General features: G+C 34.8%; 1 protein-coding gene across 2 annotated transcripts in view; it reads right to left on the bottom strand.

Moving 5' to 3' along the window:
- Positions 1 to 4,689: 4,689 nt before the first annotated feature.
- The window catches only part of BRIP1 (BRCA1 interacting helicase 1), a 64,109-nt gene continuing 47,994 nt past the window's right edge, over positions 4,690 to 20,804 (bottom strand). For both annotated transcript variants that reach the window (XM_049804040.1, XM_049804039.1), the window contains exons 19-22: positions 11,669 to 11,781; positions 9,265 to 9,347; positions 7,234 to 7,560; positions 4,690 to 6,481 (exon numbers count right to left, since the gene is read on the bottom strand). In XM_049804040.1, the coding sequence (XP_049659997.1) occupies positions 5,610 to 6,481; positions 7,234 to 7,560; positions 9,265 to 9,347; positions 11,669 to 11,781 (1,395 nt within the window). In that variant the 3' untranslated portion in view covers positions 4,690 to 5,609. The remainder of the gene's footprint in view (positions 6,482 to 7,233; positions 7,561 to 9,264; positions 9,348 to 11,668; positions 11,782 to 20,804) is intronic.

The following is a 20,804-nucleotide window of genomic DNA, read 5'->3' on the forward strand; positions in this document are numbered from 1 at the left end:
AATTATTAATGGATTCTTTACTTCTTATATTAGTATTTCTGAAGAGTTTCCAGATTATTTTCAGTTCAATATTACTGTAGCAAGCTTTTCTCAAAATTCCTATAATTTAAAAAGTGGGGTGTAAGACTTATATATACATGGTTTTGAATACAGTACTGTTTGAACATACTGCAAACTTTCCACATTTACAAGATGGTAATTTAGGCCCTGATCCAATACCCACTGAAGTCAGTGAAAAGACTTCTATTGATGTAAATGGACCTTGGAAGAAGGCCTTATTTAAATTTTTTAACGTGTCCAAAATTTACTTTTCAACAGATAATTTTCCCCTTGTTATTACTCCCAAATTGACCAGTGAGTTTGAATCCACTTTGAATAAAGTCATTTATTTTTCATTTTCTTCAAACTGTGGCAGATTTTTTAACTTTCATCAATCAACTGACATCCGAGATTCAGTTTAAACAGCATAAAACTTCTCGCTGACAACGGACACCTTGGTAACTGTAGGCATTAAAGTACCTCAGTGATTCACAGTGCTTTCATTTAATACATAGTGATTCCATTTCACAGATTCTATACCAAATTGCAAAGATATGACGAGGCTGATAAATTAATATTAAGGACATGAATGAAAGTCTACTGATGAGATTACACAGGTCTTAAAGGAGATGCATTATGGTTGCTCTGGGAAAACAGAGAGGGAACAAGTGGCCTCCATCACCTGGGCCTCTCTTTCTTCACTCGTACGGCAACATGGACTTTGCTAGCTGGCATATGACTCTAAGAGGTCCAGAAGCAGTAGGGATTTCTCCCACTCTCCCTCAGGCTCAGGTTTGGTTTGCAAAAGAGGAGACTTGTCCTTTCTTGATTTCAGTTTCATTTGATCCAGATACCGTTCGGTCTAGCTTCGTGACCTGATGACCAGTTCAGCTACATCACACCATGGAGTCACGAGCCAAGAGCATGCAGTTCCTGCCTACTAAAGCCTGGCTTCCCTCACTTCTATGGCTGAAAAGGATGACTTTGAAAGGGTTGGGGTTTTTTTTGCTAGTGTCACTTCTTTGCTTGCTTCATCACTTCATGAGCTTTTGGGGCAGCGGAAGGGACCTTAGAGAAGGGGAGGGGATGTTTATGGGTCTCATAACATAGGGGCTACTGTAAAGTAGCACAGGGCACAAGAAACAGGTCTCAGCTCTGTGTCTAATGCGCACCCTCAACCTCCATATCATTTCTAACACCTCCTAAAATGTAGTTTTTCTGGCTTGCTTTCAAGGTCCTGAGACATACTTACAAGGCACACAAAAGCAAATGTCTTCTTACATTCAGACCTGTAAAACCTGGGACCAGTTAAATCCTCATTAAATTCTCCTGGAGGACAATGTTTTATGTATTGTTTAAGCGTATTAAGCATCTATATCTAATTGTTTCTTCATGAAACTGATGAGAACATTTTGTAATTAGGTCATTACCACACACGGCCCAGTAGCTTGAAGATCCAGTGCATTTTTTAAAAGTGGCAGAGTTGTTATTACCGATATCAGCTTTTAGACTTTCACAAATTAAAGTGCCTCACAAAAACATAGAGAATTTCCAAGAACATCTAATCAACACTTCATACAACGGGTCAACTGAGGACTAAAACGCAAACTAAATTAATACAAGGTAGGTTACATATTGAAGAATAACAGTGTGAGCATACAGGTTTTCAGTAAAACTTTTGACAGTTTCATTAAAACATGTATTAGATTCACAGAGTTACTATGCCAAGATATTACCAAACTCCTCACAGCAACTGGTAGCAAATTAACACCTAATCCTTAGAAGGAACATACCCCAGTGAATGGGCCACTATGTTACAAATAATTTCTTTCAGCCTCCCATAATGTCAGGACCAGTTGCTTTCAGTTAACTCTTAAATACCAGTCAGACTCCCATTGTACTTCAAGGTAGGTCAGTGTCTCAGGACCACTGAATCAAGCAACAGAAAGATGTCAGAAAGAGATTACAGTAACTTATTTTCACTGAAATGCCAAGTAAAAATAGTTGTGTTTTTGTGACAACTTCCTCTGTCTACCCCCAAAAAGATTTTCTGCGGGTCTCAGTGCATTTCTAGCAACTCATTTATCTGGTTACCATATCCAGTGGAGAAATTAACCAGTTATTCTAAAATACCGCTCCCGTATCAAAAACTGTTAAAAGAAAAATATGGATAAAAAATCCCATCATTCCCAACCTGAAACAAATGATCAGTTACATAGATGTTACCCTTTGCTTTAGGCAGTATTTCAGCTCCACAGACAGTACAATAAAGTCCTTTCTTGCAAAGCTGGTGGTGTGTTTCCTTCTAACAAGACAATACACAAATTAATGTAAATACTAGTTTGCATTTAGTCACTATGCAACTATGCAGATTGAAGCATTTAAATATAAACAGAAATATATCAAAACTGCTTCAGAGAAATATACTACTTGAAATACTCAAAGAAATCTATATGAACCAATGTTTATCATTTACACTAGCCAATAATGAAAATATACATCATGCTAAAAATGCCTAACCTAACTTAAATAGAAATACTTTCATATAAATATGAGGTATGTTTATAGTCTATAATGCTCCAGGCTATCAAAGACTTAGTTTGGAATTTTGCAAAGGACCCGAGGAAGATGGGTGCCCACCTCTCGTTGGGTTTCAGTGCGATTATGTTCTTATACTTTGCAAATCCTGCCCTAAAAATTACATCCTAACCAGAAATCAGAAGCACTGCTTATACTGAAACAGGAATCACATCTGTAATGAGTTATTAGCGGGACTCTGTAAGCAGTCCATATCTGCAGCTTCTCGACTTGAAAACACTCAGCCTTTTTGCTTCCCATGAGAAACATAGGTATCTATTGAGTGTGTAAATCGTAAAGATCTAGAGCAAACTATACAGACCATGAATAAACTATTTCATCTGTATTATTTCACTGAAAAGATTATATAATACATTGTTCTTATTTCCCTTGCACCTTAACACTCAACAGTAGCCACTTAAAATAGGTACTTTACTCTATCTACATGGTACCTTTCTTTCACAGGTGTCGGCACTTTGCCTAACTGTAGCTTTTCTTCTGCATTGTCTCTGACCTTTCAATCCTTTAATAAATTCAAAATTTTATGATTATCAAGATTATTCAAGATATTTATGATTATTAAGAAGAGATCATACTTAGCAGTATTTCAGCTCCACAGACAAAGTATGAGAGAAATTTTCAATAATTTAGCTTTTACAGATTTGGGAAGTCCAAACAATTAATTCTAGGAAAGTTGGTACATAGACTTCACTTCCTGCTATTTGCAGACTGGGCAGCAGGTTATTTAATACTGGGAATCACCATAAATATATTAACAATAGAAATAAAGAATATCCTTACCACTAACATATTAAATATCATAGTTAGCTAGATATAAAGACAAATTAAGATTGAATTTACACAGTTTTTACACCAAAAAAAACCTTGTACCCCCCCAAAACCCAGCAGTAATACAAAGGATTATTATCCATCAGTTGTCCCAAGCAACACAGCTATGGTCAGGATTTGAGTTTAGTGAATTGGTTGATAGAAACTTTTCAAGAATAACCTATTATCTAGTAGGCCAAATGCTGATATTTCAATATATATTTTAAAAAATAATACTTAAGGAGCAATTTTATATAAAATGTAGATGTTGTGAATTAATGCAAAATATTTGACATGAAGAAGGCCATGTCTTAAAGGATTTCTAATTAAAGTAAGATGCAACACAAGACCAGGAAAGGAACAATCTCCTCCAGATAAGGAAAGGAAGATGGACTTTCTTTTTTTTTTAATGTTACAGATTTAAAAGACAGACAAATCTTCTGAAAGACAAATAAGGGATAGTGGTCTATGAGATGAGCAGACAAGCCACAAAGCTTAAGTGACTGCTATCATCTATTTAGATGTACATAAAAAGTGGTATGGTACAGAACACTTGTTTTAAGAAAACCGAGCTATTAGAGACTCAGGAAGATCAAGCTGATCAATTCTTGGGAGTGTAGCTGCAAAGCCGCCTGCCACAGGCTGCCTCAGCATTTGCTGTGGGATGTGGGACAGTTCTAGTCCAGAAGCCAGTTACAAACAGAACCATGCCTACCCTACTAAATCCTGATATTCAATCAATTACTTAAATCTAAATTAAGTATTTTTGTCTTTAGACATGTCATATATTTAAATTGCTGTCAATATTACAGCTTGCTTCTGCCCTATCAACTAGTTCAAAACGATCAGCATCCAATGATTAAGCAAATACCAGGAAACCTAAACCAAGAAAACATGATCCTTACGTGGCATCAATATAACTAAAAGTTTAACCAAATGCCTTATACCAAGTACTGCAAGATAATGCTTGTTAAAGAAATTCAACAGCATTCTTGCCATTTTTGCAAACAGAGTATCTAATTTTATAAAGATGCATTTATTGTGTAAAGAAAGGATACAGTTTAAACCCTATTGATATGAACACATTCACAGGTCTGTAGAGGTGGACATCAGAATGTTATTCAGATGAACTTCTATGGAAAATGACCAGTTAACGATTTCACCTCTGCTCTCAGTCAAAATAAATAAATACCTATGAACCAATCTTAAGATTGTAAAAATTCTGTGTCTTCGTATGAATATAGGATGTAAAAGAACAATCTTTTCTTGAAAAATCAGGCATAATATGCTTTATTACAGCAAAATCCTGGCTGGTTTGATTGCAATAAATGAAAGAAACGTTTAAAATACTTCAAAAAAAAAAGTAGACTGAGGAAGATTTAAAGACCTTTAAGTACATATTTACATTGTTATACATTGCATAGAAAACGTGTTAGTGGGGCATACAAATAAGTACACATTTTGATATGAATACCATACAGAATCCGACCAGAAGAAATGAGATCCTCTCACAAAAGAAAATTTTAAAGAAAACTCAACGTTAATATAAAACAAATAAAGATGTCTGAAGGAGCCTTTCCTCATCATCAAAAAGCAAAATGTTCAAATACTACTATATTACTACTACACAGCTTCTGAGAGACATTTTGACAAAAGAAATTCGAGAGAAGCAAAGTACTGAAGAATACAGCTATTTCAGTATCTAGGCTCAATCTATCGTATTACTTGATCTGCAAAGATGCTGTTCTACATATTTGATTTTAATAAAAAAAAAAGCCCCAAGAAATGCAGAAAACCATAATTTGCTTATATGAGTGTTTTGCTTTCTGAGAAAAACCCAAGTGTTTGATTGTATTTAATGGCGGATTAATTAAATCTGTAACAGACAAACCTCCTCAACCTATAATTACAAGTCAAATGCTACTTGGACTTCTATTTAGGATTTCTACACAATGCCCTTTTGCCACACAGTTAGGATGAAGAATCTTAATTATATCTATAGACAACTGCATGTTGCATAACTTTCACAGTGAAAACCAAAAAAGTATAATGAAAAATCAAGTCTGATAGTAGTATGTATTAAATGAGAACTAGAAAGCCATCCCTGCTCTATAGTGAGGCTATATTGTAAAGGCTGCTCACTATGTTTCCTATAGAAGCTGTCACTATGTGCTAGTATTGTTAAATAGAAAAGATGACACACCTTTATTTCGTGATCTGGAAAGATTGATTTTCCGTTTTTTGGTGTCCATCTCTTGAGATGCTATCTGCTCTGCTTTTATTTCACTAGTCATCTCTGCATTATTAACTGCACTATTCTTACTCCCCTCATTTTGCATTATTCCATGTAAACTTGTGCTTCTGTCATCATCACCACCAATCTTTTTTTTAGTCACACTTGGTGCTTCTGTGGTGTTGATTGCAAAAAGATCATCAGCAACTGTGGAGTTTCCATGTTCAGTCCGATTTTCATTTGTATTACAGGTTGGAACCAGTGGTCTGATTTTCTGTTCCTCTGATTCTACATCATCATAGAGTTCTGGTGTGAAGTAGATACTCTCATCCTCATCTTCAGCAGATACATTTAACATCGAAAGTTCAGATCTCCCTCCTGATGAAGAAAACTCACTGCAGGTCTCAACTTGCAGCTGTAGCTTATCAGGATGCTCTTCAGCAACTGCAGCCTCAGTATTTTTAACTGAAAAATTAGTTGTTTCCAAACATGATTCTGGTACGCTTGGCTTATGTTCTGAAATTAATAATGACTGGCATTGATTTACACTATCAATAAGTTCACTAGCCCTATTCACATTCTTTTGTTTGCTACTAGCTGTGGACATGCAGTTCTTGGCTACAGGCAAAGGTGTTGAAGTCGGTGGTTTAAGGCAGCAATGTTCTTTCATAATATCAGCATTAGTCCAACCATTCTTTTTTTCTCTCTCTGTTTTAGTTGCTGGCATTTTGGGTGTGGAGTCCATATGTTTTATTCTTTGTGTTACATGGTGAGAATGACTCTCGACATCAACTTTCTGGCCACCTGTGAAAAAATCACAAAACATTAATTAATTGTATATGCCTTGCCCCCACTGATTTACAGCATGTTTAGCACATCAAATTTACCACTGTTTTATTAGGTTTACAGTTATTTTATAATACTCATTAAGATCCAATACAAACAAAAGCCCAGATGTTACAACTATCTTTGGACATGAATAGTCTCAATTAAAGCAATAGATTAACTGGCATATGTAAAGTTTTGAGTAAAACATGACTGGGTTTTAAAATTGTAACTTTTTATTATTGTGCTCTTATGTTACTTACATCTTTCTTGCCTGAAATAGTCATAACCTTTCCTAAAATTTAGGAACGGATAGAAATTTACCTGTAAAGCTGGTACCAGAAGAGATTATATGAAAGGTGTCTCACAACAATGTCTAAACAACAGATGTAGCTTGAACCAAGGCACTCATCTTGCAATAATACTAATCTTTATATGTTTCAAATATATTTTAAATTAACTTCACAGTTTTCAATGGAAGAAGAAATTTAAGTGAAAACATTTTTGATTGTACTATAAACTTATCAAACATTATCAATTTTTTTAAGACAACCAGATGGAATGACAATTAATTTCAGTCTGTTGAGCACAGCTCATACACATTTATGAATAACTATCATTTTGCACCATAGCACTTCTGTAAAGTTAAAAGCCATTTGTTTCTTCAAAAAAAGATGCAACTTCACATTTTAAAATGTTAATGAAGTTTTTTCCACAGGAAATGAACATACGTTGTTTCATTGTTGTCATGATGTTACTTGGCTGATTTGATGCTGTAGGATTAACTGAGCTGATGGTTGTAGTAAAATTAACTTCTGGAACCAAACTTTTCTCCTCACTTTTAGCAGGAACATCTGGTGACAGATGAATAGTTGCCTCCTGTTGAGAGGCTTGTGATAGGTCTTTTGGGTTTGAAGGTACATGGATAAGTTCACTGCTGCACTCTGATGAACAATCAATGCTTTTCTGGTTTCTTATAGCAAATGCATGCAAGGATTCAAGTGCACTACCAAAATTTTCATGGTGCTGGATTTGTTGCCGAATCCATTTAGATAATCCTAAGAAAAATAAATAAATAAATGAATGAATAAAGTGTTACTACAAAACTACATCATCTATACCAGGTATTTCATATCAGTACATAGTACCTTAATATTGCAAATACTTTTACATATGTATAAACAGATTCATAAAGATTTCAAGAAGTTGCTCATGAAAGTAAGATAATGCATGTCTTGCTTTCCAGGGCTGGGAACTTGATTTAATCAGTGGTAGTATTCTGATGAGTGATACTAACAATATCATTCCTTTTAATAAAAAGACCTTTACCTTTTTTACTAATACTTTTTTTAAGTGCAAACTGCTGCTTTGCAAAAACATCATTATACTTCTTTTATGCCTGGGTGTTCATTTTGCTTGTGGTCATGAATTATTAAAAAGTAACTTACATAGAGTACAGCTATTTATTATCATACTGACAAGCTCTGACAAAACTTAGAATATAATGAAGTTTTTACAACTTTATTTCAGATTAAGTAACAGTAACTCAGATATTCAGAAGGAATCATAAATGCCCAATAGCTAAAATATAATACAATATGCTCTTATACAGCAATAATTTTAAAAATTCTCGAATACTAGACATCTTGACCATAATAGCTGTTTAGATTATGTTGGAACACACAACAGTTAAGTAAAAACTAACTTTCTTGATTTTAAAAAGTGTTTTTAAACCCATTTAAATATTCTTTTAATAACAAAAAAAAAAATCCCAGAGAACTTGATTCTTCTGTTAAGTTTTACTTTTTAGAAGTACTAATCTTATCAAGTCTTGAACATATAGATTATTTGTATTACTATATGAATTACTCCTGTTCCCTTCGATAATTTAAATGTATTTTTAGTACAGACATGTCAGAAAAGCAGTTTGACTCGTACTACAGCAGCTGAGCTCCACCTGCTGACTAGACTGCAACATTATCCGTTTACATCATCTTTTTGCCCATGTCTTCTAACCAGGGCAGGAACAAATATACATAATGCATTCCTATGCAATTTTTTTAAATTTTATTTTTTATTTATTAAGGTTGTGTGCATAACATGTTTCACTTTATCCACATTTATTTCTAGACAGCATAAAAATGCAAACAGAAAATAAATTCTTGCATATTGAGCATTTGGTGGTGCATTCCAAATGGCACAACCTTTACCTGGTTCTTACCTAAAAAGCCAGAATGTTAAATTCAGACTGCCAGCCCTAATCATTAAAGCTCCCTATAGGCAGAAAGTAGACATCCACTAGAGACTTATCCAAAGTCCAAGTAAAAATCTAGTAACTATTTTTTAATGCATTCATATATGTACACATATATACACATGCACACATATGTATACACGTACATTATATATACTTAATATACAAAGATTGAGTCCTTAAGTTTTTGTAGGTCCCATTTTAAGAAGGAATTCTCAAATTCTGCACACTGAAATTTCTATATCATTACCTGTATATCCAAAAGGGGAAAGAAATTGAATACACTGAGCATTGGTATCGACATGTTTCAGTGTATTTAATGAACTAGCAATACACCAGGCTAGAGTTTTAGAGTTTTCAGTTTCAGCTGCACAATTTGAGTTCAATGGATATATTTCATTACGACTTTTCCTACTTACCTGTATTTGTATAACCATACTTCTGTAATCTTGATTTTTCACTATTTGTTAATATTAGGAACTTTCCCAGAAAGATTTTTACAACTTACCAGTTATGTACTTATTAGGGTTATTCCGGAAGCGGTCATCAACTAAAATAAGAGCACCCCAATCATTCCTATGTCTTATACACCTATAAATGAGCCACAAAAAAGAGTGTATATATAATTAGAGTCCATATAGTAAAAAACCGTGGGGATCTGACAACAGGGATTGCAGTTTGTCAGCTAGAATATGCAAAAAATATACAGGAAGTGCTTTCGTACTGTCTTGCACCAAAAATTTTTATGGATGTCATGGAAGCTTAATTTTTCTTCAGTTCTTCAATTTACTATATGAAAACAGGTAAATTAAAAAATCCTACACAAATATTCAGCAGCTAATCAAACTACATGTCATTTGCTTTCCACTCTTAACTGAGTAGTGTAAATACTGACAGGAGAACATGTAAAAGTGTAGAAGAAAAGAAAATAGACTGATGCAACTGCAAGCAGTTTTTTTAAATAACTATGCACTTTTTTGTTTCTAAACCACATTATTCCTAACTCTCTTTAATGAAATGAATAATGCTACAGATCAAAGCCATGAGCCATACCACTGAGTTTGTAATTCAGTTGTTAGAGGCCTACAGAAATAATCCAATAGTCACTTTACATGTGTTGATATTATTTCTAACACTATTTGGATTTCTATACTGCCTGCCAGAAAAAAATTATTAATGAACAGTGATAACACAAATGAAATAGTTTAGGGTTATTATCCCCACTGTATAAGAGAAGAGGACAATTTTTGAAGATGATGTTTACAAAATGTACATAAAACTACAAGTGTATCAGACTCGGGACTTAAAATGGGAGTGAGAAGGCTGGCTCTTCAAAGAAATATCATTTATTTATATTTGAAGTTTCTCCATGATAAGAAAAGCTACCCAAACATCTTTAAGAAATAGATTTCTTCCAACCTCTCATTTTTGAATTGCTTTAATAAAAGTTCTTTCAACTCACAGTTTAAATGAATTATGCCCACTGGAGACATATCCCACACTTTTAGAAAAAGTAGCACTGCAAGGAATTCATAGCATGATTGTCACCTGGCCATACACACCATCTGTTGTATTCCCAAAGGCTGCTATTTCATTTCATGAACTTGTGTTACTTCATATAATGCAAGAGCATTAAAGTAAGAGAAAAGTGCCAGATTGAAGACTATCATGCTTCTGCTCACTTCTGTCCCTGCAGGCATCTTTGCAATAAGAAGCCTGCCTATCTACTATGTAACTTAGTATCAACTTAGTAGACTGTTCTGGTTTTATAAAAATAGTCATCATACGCTGTCATCATTCCCCAGATCCCAGTTTAGTAAGGGCTTAGACTGATGGCATTATACACAATTTATAGAATGGAAGCCTATTTTCTCCATTTAATTTTAGACTAGCATAATTCAATTCAAATGATAAACTATACAATAATCAATTTTCACTAAAACTAAACTTAAGTTAAAACTTATTTCACAGTGACAAAATTTCAAATTAATTTCTTGCTAGTGGCATTCCACAACTTAGAGTTTTCTAAACAAGTTTTAACTAATGCTTTTACTCTCCAAAGAGGAATCTAAGAAATCAGACCTGTAACAAGAATTTAGAATGAGATTTTACTAATGTAGACTATTTTCTCTAAATTTTCTTTCTAAACCTTCATTATGTCATCACATTTGTATTAGGTCTAATTCAAATAACAAGAGTCTTCCAGCTGATGTTTCTCCTCTTATCTATAAATCTGTGTCTATACCTCTATATATCCATGACAGATGTATGGCATCTATGACATAGATGACAGATAGCTATATCTATCTATGTATGATAAATTTTGTTGGGGAAGGATGAATTAATTCTATCCTGTTAATAAAAGTTGGGGGGAATTTTTTCATTTGAGAAAGTAAGCTATACCACTTCTTCTAAACCTGCAAAGAGATCAGTGAGCATGATAATTGAATTGACCTTTTGCAAAGGTCTGAGAACACCCCCACACACTATTTCTCCCTTTCAACAATACTTGTAGGCTAAACATCAAACAACTGTTCCAAGTCCACCAAGAGTATGAACAATTAGTACATTTGAAAAGGCCTAAGAATTTTCATTTGGTTTATAAGCTCAAGAACTATTTATCTCTGCAAATGCTTTCCTTTCTGTATTTCTGGACTACAAGCAATAAAACCTGCAACCAAACTAAAGTGGATTCTGAATGTAAAACAAAAACTCCGAATTATCACAATGCTCAAATGCACAACAGACTGAAAACCAGACTGCTGCCAGTACAGAACAGCTGAAGACCTGTTTTATCCCCTTTGTACTAACAGTGAGGAATTAATCCTTACAGATGCCGCAAAAAAAAGTTCCACAAATATATTTTATTTTTTTATTTTATTTTATTTTTAAATTATGTTCAGTTTACTCACCTTCCAAGGGCTTGGTTCAGAGCCCTATAAGCTTGAATTTCGTACCACTGGCTCCCTGGTAAAAGGCCTCTTGTACTTTTGTGCTGGTCATTGTACTTCCTCTTTAATTCAACCTAAGAAAGAAATCATAAAATACTGGTTTTAATAATGATGTTGAAAAGGAAATAGTCTCAAAAGGGAAAACAAGCAAACATTGATTAAATAAGTGAATATGTAAAGTGTGTTTCAGTGTTCCAACTTTGTATTTTACATCCTAACCAATATGGCTTTTACCCTTCTAAAGTTATTCTTAACATGTGATCTATTCCAATAATTTATATGTAATAACACAACAACCACACACTTATCCAAATCTCTCTGTCAGCAAAAGAAGAATAAGCTGTTCACACAGGCAAAACACCCAGATGTAAGTAAATGGACTAACTAGACCACAGTTTTATTTGCTCATCTGGAAGTAAATGATACAATGGAGATCTTTATCCTTCCCTTTCTCACAAACACTGACTCCTAATCTATTGCTGGGACCAGACCACGCTTTTCCCAAGTGAGGGTTAAGCAAATATAACCCCTTCTACTACAGAAGCTAAGAAAGTACTTCGGAGGCAGAGTGGCCTTGCCAAAGTACCAGAAGTCAGCAATACCAACTCCAATTCCAAGCTTGGCACCACCTTCTGCGGTTTGGAAACAAACGTTTCACCGGCTAAATGTGAGGAAAAGGCGGCAGCTGAAGTTTGCAGGCCCATGGGCTAGCATAAGGCAGAAAAGAGCATGCCCCTCTTTTTTAAAAAAATGCTCTCTCTCAGCTGCTGCAAGAGCAGATCTGGTATCAACTGCAAAAGAAAGCCCCTGCCCTCCTCTTTCTAATCATATGGATAACTACACATACAACGCCTGATCTGAATTTGAACAAGAATTTGTATTTGGACATTGTACACAGTTACAACATACATCAAAAGAATTTATTATTGGGGGGTGGACGGTGGACTGAATTTGATTTTTTTTAAATAAACCTAAAACTACACCAAAAAGGGTCTTTCCATTGCTCTTTTGTAAGGTATTAACCTTTCTAAACTGACAAGTGAAAGGACACGCTTCAGGAGAGAAAACAGCAGACTTCTAACCTCTTCTGACAGGTAACTTTCAAGTTGCATTTGGATAAGAAATTTTATTTTAAGTACTTATGCCCTTTAAATTGCCTGTCAAATTTACAAATTCAATCTTTACAGCCAGAAAGTAAATTCAGTTTGATTTCACAGATTTAATATTTGTTCCAGTCACTCAGAATTTATTGACTGGCATGTGAGGTTTCCTTTGTAATTTTCAAAACAGAAGATGATTTCTTCTGAACATTTTATGTACATTAAAACCATTCCTTAAAAAAAGAACTTCGGTATATCTGTGCATTCCTCCAAAGGGAAATACTACGCGGAGAAACAAAGGATACCCCTCACCATTTGAAATGAGTTACGGTGTCACTGAAGTCTTTAAAACATAACCAATGACAATATGCTCCTGTACGTACTTTGCATTTGTCTTCTAGTCCTGGTAAGTTTTCTAACAATTTCCTCTTTTGAAGTATTTATTATCACTAAGATTTTGGCCAATTGCAATAAATGTAGCTTGACCACAATTTCTTACTTTGCTACCAGACTGTTCAAAACAGTATTAGAATAAGTAGTTATGTGTCTGATGATAAAAACTACAACATTTTTAATTATGTGATAAAAACTACCACATTTTTAATTATGTGCATAAAGCTACTGAAGTAACAGGAGAACGCAACCATTCAGATCATCTGCATTGTATTGCATTACCCTGTGAATAAAATACATTACTTTTACATTCTTCTAACGTGTCAGCATTATGCAAATGTATACTGCTTGTACTGCACATCAACAATGACATTTCATTTCTGAAATGATATAAAAATTCACATTCTCTTGGTCTAAATGTGTAATGTATTTTTAAAACCTATCTTTTCCATCTTAATTAAAAAAGGGTTAACAGAAAATAAACATTCTGTTTTCTCACTTAAATGATCATGTCTCAGCACGAGATGACAACTTACATTGCTGAGAGTTCAGTTTTCATTATAAGTCTGCTAAAGGTAAAAGGCCAGGGCATGTCATTTTAATGCAATCAGAATCTATTTCATTGTATAACTCTTACATTATCAAGCATCAAATCAACGCCCAATTCAAAATGACATGTTACATATGTGAAAAAGCCAGTCTCTCCTGCTAGCAAATATCCTAAATGTGCAGTAAACCACAGGCTAGAAGGGATTAGTTAAAATGTCAAAAGACAGCCTTTTACTTTTACCTGTTCATCCTTAAAAATATACTCTTAGCTATCAGGCATGCTTTACAGACAAATAGCTTCAGCAAGCAGCAGCAGAAGGCCTGTGGCAAGCTCTGCCATCTTGTAGCTGTCAGACAGATTAGTCTTTGATCTATCTGGGAGGTCACGGTCACATTCACATTAACTGAAGTCTAACAACATTATACCTGCTAACCTCTCGTTCTTTTAATGCTTAATTAGTTCGACATGTTTCACTATGGAATATCAACTGAGAAATATCAACAAAAAAGAAATGCCATGAACAAATATTTTTTTATACGACTTGGAAAGATATTTTGAGGCAGTTTCTGTATAATTCAAAAGAATTGCCAAGCGTATTCTTCAATCAAAATTAGCAACACAAGTTTTCCTTCGATGACAACAACATTAAACAACATTCATTATATTAAGATTTTAAGTGTTTGATAAACCACAAAAAAAAGTTACTTGTGGTAACATTGCTTCATATGAAGAAACTCAGACTTATTTAGGATTCAAGTGATATATAAGAACATAAAGTGAATTTATAATGTGATGACCACGGACTGTATCAGTTAGCTTATGGCACGAAGCTCAGAAGACTAGCTCAAAAAATAGACCTTGTTTTTGAACCTACAAATAACCTGCAAATTCAGATACAGAAGCCTGCAGCATGCCTTTTTAGCAACATGCCAGGCTGAATCAGATTTATTCAAAATTAACAAAAACATGGCTATATTTAATAGCAAGGTATACAAATATCAATCTCTTATGAACCATTGGTTTCTACAGAAAAATAAATGACTAGACAATAAAATTAAAGCACCATTTTCTCCTTTAAATTGAGTTCTTTCCATTCCATAAATATAAAGCTTCCCCTTGTTTTGCAGTCATAATTACAACTGGGATAAGGAAATGTGAAACAATTTCAGTACAGTTTAGTTATCTTCAGCTACAGGTTTGCACAGCATCCTACGTGCTAATTTACCTGTTAAGAAGTTTTAAGGAGAAAGCATTTAACCTACAAAGAACAAAAACTACCATGCTACCCAATTAATGACTTTTTTAAAAGTTTACTTCAGTAAAAACGAGCAGATGGTCCAGCAGACACTCATCCAGAATCATTTTCTCTCAGCCAAAGAACAGGACCTTAGACCTAAAGAGCTAAGAGCAAAGCCTAGCAGGACCGGAGAACGTGCATTTGGGGCAGTTACTATTCATGATCGGAATACTGTAAACGTATTTATCAGCACTAGTATCACAATATGAAGGTTGAATGGGCTAAGCCACAGTATAAAATTTTTTGGTTTGTGCGATTTAAATCAGCAAAATAAACTCTGTTTGGTTTTACTTAATCTGGCAAAGTTACAAGATTTTTTTTTTAGATGCATTACTTTATTTAACCAAATGCAGTGCTATACTTTGCTTTCTAAAAACAAACAAAAAAATCCTAAGATGTTACTAATGGTTAACAAGCCAGGCCTGTTCTTTGACAAGGCATCACTTTACAAACATCTTCAACTGTCTCCTATTTTCTCTGGTAGATTAAAAATGACCTCCAGTTTGTAACCTGTGGGATTACAAACCAGATTACCCAGAATTCTAAAGACAAGACAGAAATTCATGAATACAATGGCACTATTGTGAGTGGTTAAACAGAGCACTCATCTAAACCTGCATTTCTCTTTACATCAGCACTCAGCAGTGTTGTGACAGCCCAGGTTAAAGAAAGAGACAACTGCTGAAAGGAAAAAGGCAAATAAGTTTGGAATTGTGTCACTACATGCACATGTGTGTAGGTAGGTACATGTACACACACACACGCATGTGTAAACTCATGCCCTTCACTCCCCAGCACTCTCCTCCAAGGAAATAAAAGTCAGAAAATGGATATAAATGTCTTCTGGCATTCCACCGACTTGTTTCTCTGGTTTTATGAGAGGAAAAATGGTAATGAAAATAAAGACCATTGCCCATATCATCCAAAAAACTTTAAAAGACACATTCATGTTTAACATCTACTAATTCCCCACCTCCTAAAAACAAACAAGCAAAAAATACCAGGTGGTCATTCCCTACATCCATCCCCAAAAAAGACATAAAAATGGTTTTTAAGCAAATCTACCGTCTTAAAAATCTCATGTGTCCAGTTAGAGTCTCTCTTCCACCTGAAATAGCAATAATTAGAATTCTTCAAGAACATACTTGCCATCTACTTTCCTCCTGATGAATGCCAAGTAATCATAAAAGTTTGTAAGTGCGGGAAAGTAAAAGACATGAAAACCCATTTCATTTCTTTTACATCTGAAAATCCTTAAATGGAAGTAGCATTAAATAGTGCAGCATTTAACTCCCCCCCACCTCCACTTCAAAAGCAGTAACAACGTCTGTGAGATTTAAGACTAAATAATGCACGTGTAAAGACCTGGGTGAGTCATAGAACATGCTTCAAACATCCTAACTCCTCAGTAGACCTACTAAAAGCTGTATCTAAACACACAGTCTCAATTTATTGGTCCACAGGAAAAAGATATTATGGCAGGACGTTACCTTTAAATGCTCCAGGCATTCCAAGTGCAGTGTTAATACATACAAAACAGTATGAAATAAGCAAATGCTTATTACCTCTAATTTATCAAACTAGGTTCTGTATATGACAGTAATTTAAGGCCATTCTAACTATCTCATATACCTAAAGATGGTCACCAGACACTTAAACATACCACCCTTCTGCTTTCACACACAAATACTGCATTTCTTTAAATAACAACAAAATCCCAAAACTGTGAGCACAGCTATACCATATACTGGGAATAAGACATTATCAGGTAGAGACACGATGAATACTTTGTACTGCTCAATTCTCTTCAAGACGCTCTGTTACACAGCTCCATCCTACAAGAAGTCTCTTCAGCAGACGAATCACTGTGAGGCCGAACTCCGCACCCACCATCCTCCAGCATCTGCCCCTTACAAAGGCTATCAACTCAATAGTTCGTGCATCAAAGCCACGTAAACTTAAAAATAGGTCAGGTGACCTCTTCTGCCTTAAAATTTCTATGCGCACTTAAAAATTTGCCTTCCTCGGATAAGACCGAATAAAATAAGGAAATAACATCTCTGCAAATCTAGATCTCAGACTAGCTATATCTTGCAGACTGTTGCACCCAAACAGCACACCTGAAAAGATATTGGGCATCCATGGGATTTAAATGGTTCTTGCCTGAATGAAGATATGATCAAAACTAGAAAAAGCTACTGAAACTGGAAAAAAAACCCCACAAAACAAAACAAGAAGGTGCCAAGAAAGAAACTATACACTGAAAAATACTGCTAGCTTGTTTCCCCAGAGCCCAAAAACTTTGACATAACTTCAAAAGTAAAGCCAAACAACCCAACAGCAAACTGCTGTCTGGTAAACTCTACTAACTGGCCAATATTATCTTCTGGGGCAGAAAACCAGTACTACCACTTTATGCAAAGCCGTACTTCTCTTATTTTGAATTTACCAGGTATTTTATGACTAAATGCTTCCCCAGTATTCTCGACTCTTAATCCCAGTGTTAGAGAGATGGAAAGCTTATGTTATGTTGTAACCGCTGAACACTTTTAGTGTTGTCAACTACACCATGTGGCATCTCGGAGACCTGGAAGTTTTACGGTTTGACAAATCTTGTAGCACATTCACCCCAGGCCCATCTACTCATCTCAGCCTTGTAAGCTTTGAGGGACTGCGAACAAGTGACTTGATTAAAATCTAATGCAACCAAAACTCTCCTCTGAAGAGAAAATTCAATCCATTTCCAGTGAAGCAGAAGTGAAAAAAATCAAACAGCTTCCCTGGAGGTACAACGCTGCTGCATACGCTCAGTGCTACTGCGTCTAAGGTGAAGTGGTAAGTGTCAGTCATCCTTACAAATCCCCAAGGTGATAGCTTCACTTTTAAAGCTTTCAACATACTTTGACAGTAAGGTAAAAACGTAAAGGTCAACACTACTTGCTAAGGACAAGATAAACACAAGAAAATCACTTTGGAATTTTTTATGGATCAGAAAAGTAAACTATTAAATGTAAAGGAAAAGTTTTGATTTGCTGTATTATTTATCCAAAGGCTTAACTTCCGGATATATTCAGAGATGATTTCTGTGATCTGTGCCAACATATTGACATTAGCCTTGCACCAGTAGAAGAGAAATGCCATCCACTAGTCTTACACGTTAAGTTGAACTTAAATGTTACCTTTCTTAGCTACAGGAATGCTGTATTCCACAGGATTTTACAGCTACTCCCACAAATTAAGCCTCTGCCATCAATATTTTTTTTCTTAATTAACACAATTTCTATTGGATCCAAGAAGAGTATGGATGGCTTTAACTTTTTACAACCATTCTTATTTCTGGAAAAGTGGGAAGTAAAAGGCTGTTGAGATATCTTATTGCTTCAAAGTGATGTAAGAAATTGCCACACCACCATATATTTACTGCATTGCTTGGGTTTTTTGTAACGCCGGTAGGTATACCTCCTGACATTTTCCTTTGGGGAGAAGGGGGAGGGGGGGAAAAACCCACTGATGGAGATCTGCAATATCCAGCCAGTCATCTTGTGATGACGTGATTCTGCACACTGCATTACCCCTTAATAAGCAGTATCACAGCAGATTGGAATAATTTACAGTGTACTGCTGCCAGACAAGAACAATGCTGGCTGAATAATCTGAAAACATGCTCTTTTACAAAATGTAGAAGTATATTGTCTCGATAATTGTTATTTAACATCTAGAGGCTTGCTACGTAACTTTATACATTTCAGTGATATAAGTATATATCTTATTTACATCCTTAACTTGATTGTTTCAAAAAGCTACTTTGCAAGTAAAATACAAATTATATTGAATATAAAGCGGGGCATGGAAGAAAGACGTGTGTGTGTGTGTATGTGTATATATACAAACACATACGCACATTGCACTTTTATCCTATTCAGTATTTCCCTCTTGGAGAACATTCAATAAATAATAGACCATCATGTTTGGCTTTCCTGTGGAAATCCCATAAATTCTTTTCTGCTTCCCACTTTATATTTGTAATTTTTTTCACAGTAATGGAATGAAGAAGAAAGTAAAAATGGCTCAGGTTTAGACAGCCATTAACAGACAATCAAACAAAACAAAACAAAAAAGTCAATCACTTTTTACAAACGTTTAAATCATACTGAAAATGACAGTACACACTGTGTCTCAAGGCTTATGCGATGAACGTCAGATTTAACTGGAAAGTTGTGGCAAAGTTGCTCAGAAACATTCAGCCCGCTTAAAACAATCACATCAATAACAGAACAGTCAATCTTGTATCTCTAAAAAAATTCTTAACTTCACAGGGAATTTTCAAATTCTACTAAACACAACAATGACCTTCCCATAAAATGTAATTTTCTGTACCAGTTTGCCCATATTTTAAAACAATACTTTGAATAAGGAGTGAAGATATTTTTTAAGTGATGCAAAGCTATGATGAAATTCATACAGTGCATGGTATGTTTCTCAACTCAGGTTAAGCATCTAAAATAACAATCATTTTCTTAGAAATTTTTCTTTTCTTAGAATATAGTATGCAAGAAATGCATTATTTCAACAACCACTTATCTAGCACAAGATTCTTTCTCCTTTCAATGGAGAAAAAGAATATAGGCTTAAAAACTGCCACAAGGACTAGAAATTAACTTAAATATTTGGAAAAATGCCATTATTCTGAAATGATACAAAGCCCCCAATTTGTTGAGCCCTCAAGAAAGGAGAAAGAAACTTCAGCCAGATAGCTGCAAACTCTTTGTATCATTAAGTTACATATAACCCAGAAAATTGTAATTGAAATGATGTATTCCATCATGTTTCACAAATTACGTTACTGGAAACAATAAAGAAAGTATTTGCCATTGTAGTTCATATTCACCCTACAGCAGCTACAGCAAATACTTCTCGTTAATGGCAAACTCGGCTACAGTTCTCGAGTAATGTCACTGCACAGAAATCCTAGCCTTATCAAGTTTATTTTCCTTGCACATCTACTGATGTAAAAGAGTTTGACTGCGTTTTCCTCTATATTTTGGTAAAGTTCTCTTAGCTGTTACATGATTAAGTACACTCTACTGTACTACGATCAAAAGCATCTGGAAAGGTGGAAGTGAAGAAATGCTCTCTGGGAAAGTTAGCTTAATACTTGCACTTCAGAGTCGCCCATTATCAACATTTCATAGCGAGTTTCTTTATTTTCAGGTCCCCAAGGTAAGAACAGTAAATTATGACTTGAACTAAACAAGTCACACTTGGCTCCAAAATCAGATTTTCCTACCTCTAGTTTCAGGTCCCAGAGGTGGGCAGAGGAAATCCTGGTCACAGCCAAAGAAGTCATTTTTGGCTCTGAAATAAATTTTCCTGCTTTACTAGAGCCAAACCCTACCATTGAGAGGACCATAGCTTTAAGCAATACTTTAACATTTCTTTTATATATTTTGCTTGAGCAACCTGATTCTTCAGCAATATGAAACCTTTTTCAGTAACACAGAATTAGGGGTTTGGCCTCTCTTTCTAAAATCGGTATTGTTTATTATCAAGTACACTTCTGAGCCTTAATAATTTCTTTTTCTCTAACACTGACAAAGTATTTTAGACTCTTTTCTTGGTGAAAATGAATGAACGTAAGATACTATGCACCTAAAATTTTTAAGTGAAACTAAATAATACTCTTTAAAGGTTCTACAGAAAATAATGTAACTTATAAAACCATACAGTTACTTAAGGAGACCAAATGCTTGCCATTTA

This window comes from Accipiter gentilis, chromosome 6 (assembly GCF_929443795.1).
Source record: "Accipiter gentilis chromosome 6, bAccGen1.1, whole genome shotgun sequence".
Lineage (NCBI taxonomy): Eukaryota > Metazoa > Chordata > Aves > Accipitriformes > Accipitridae > Astur > Astur gentilis.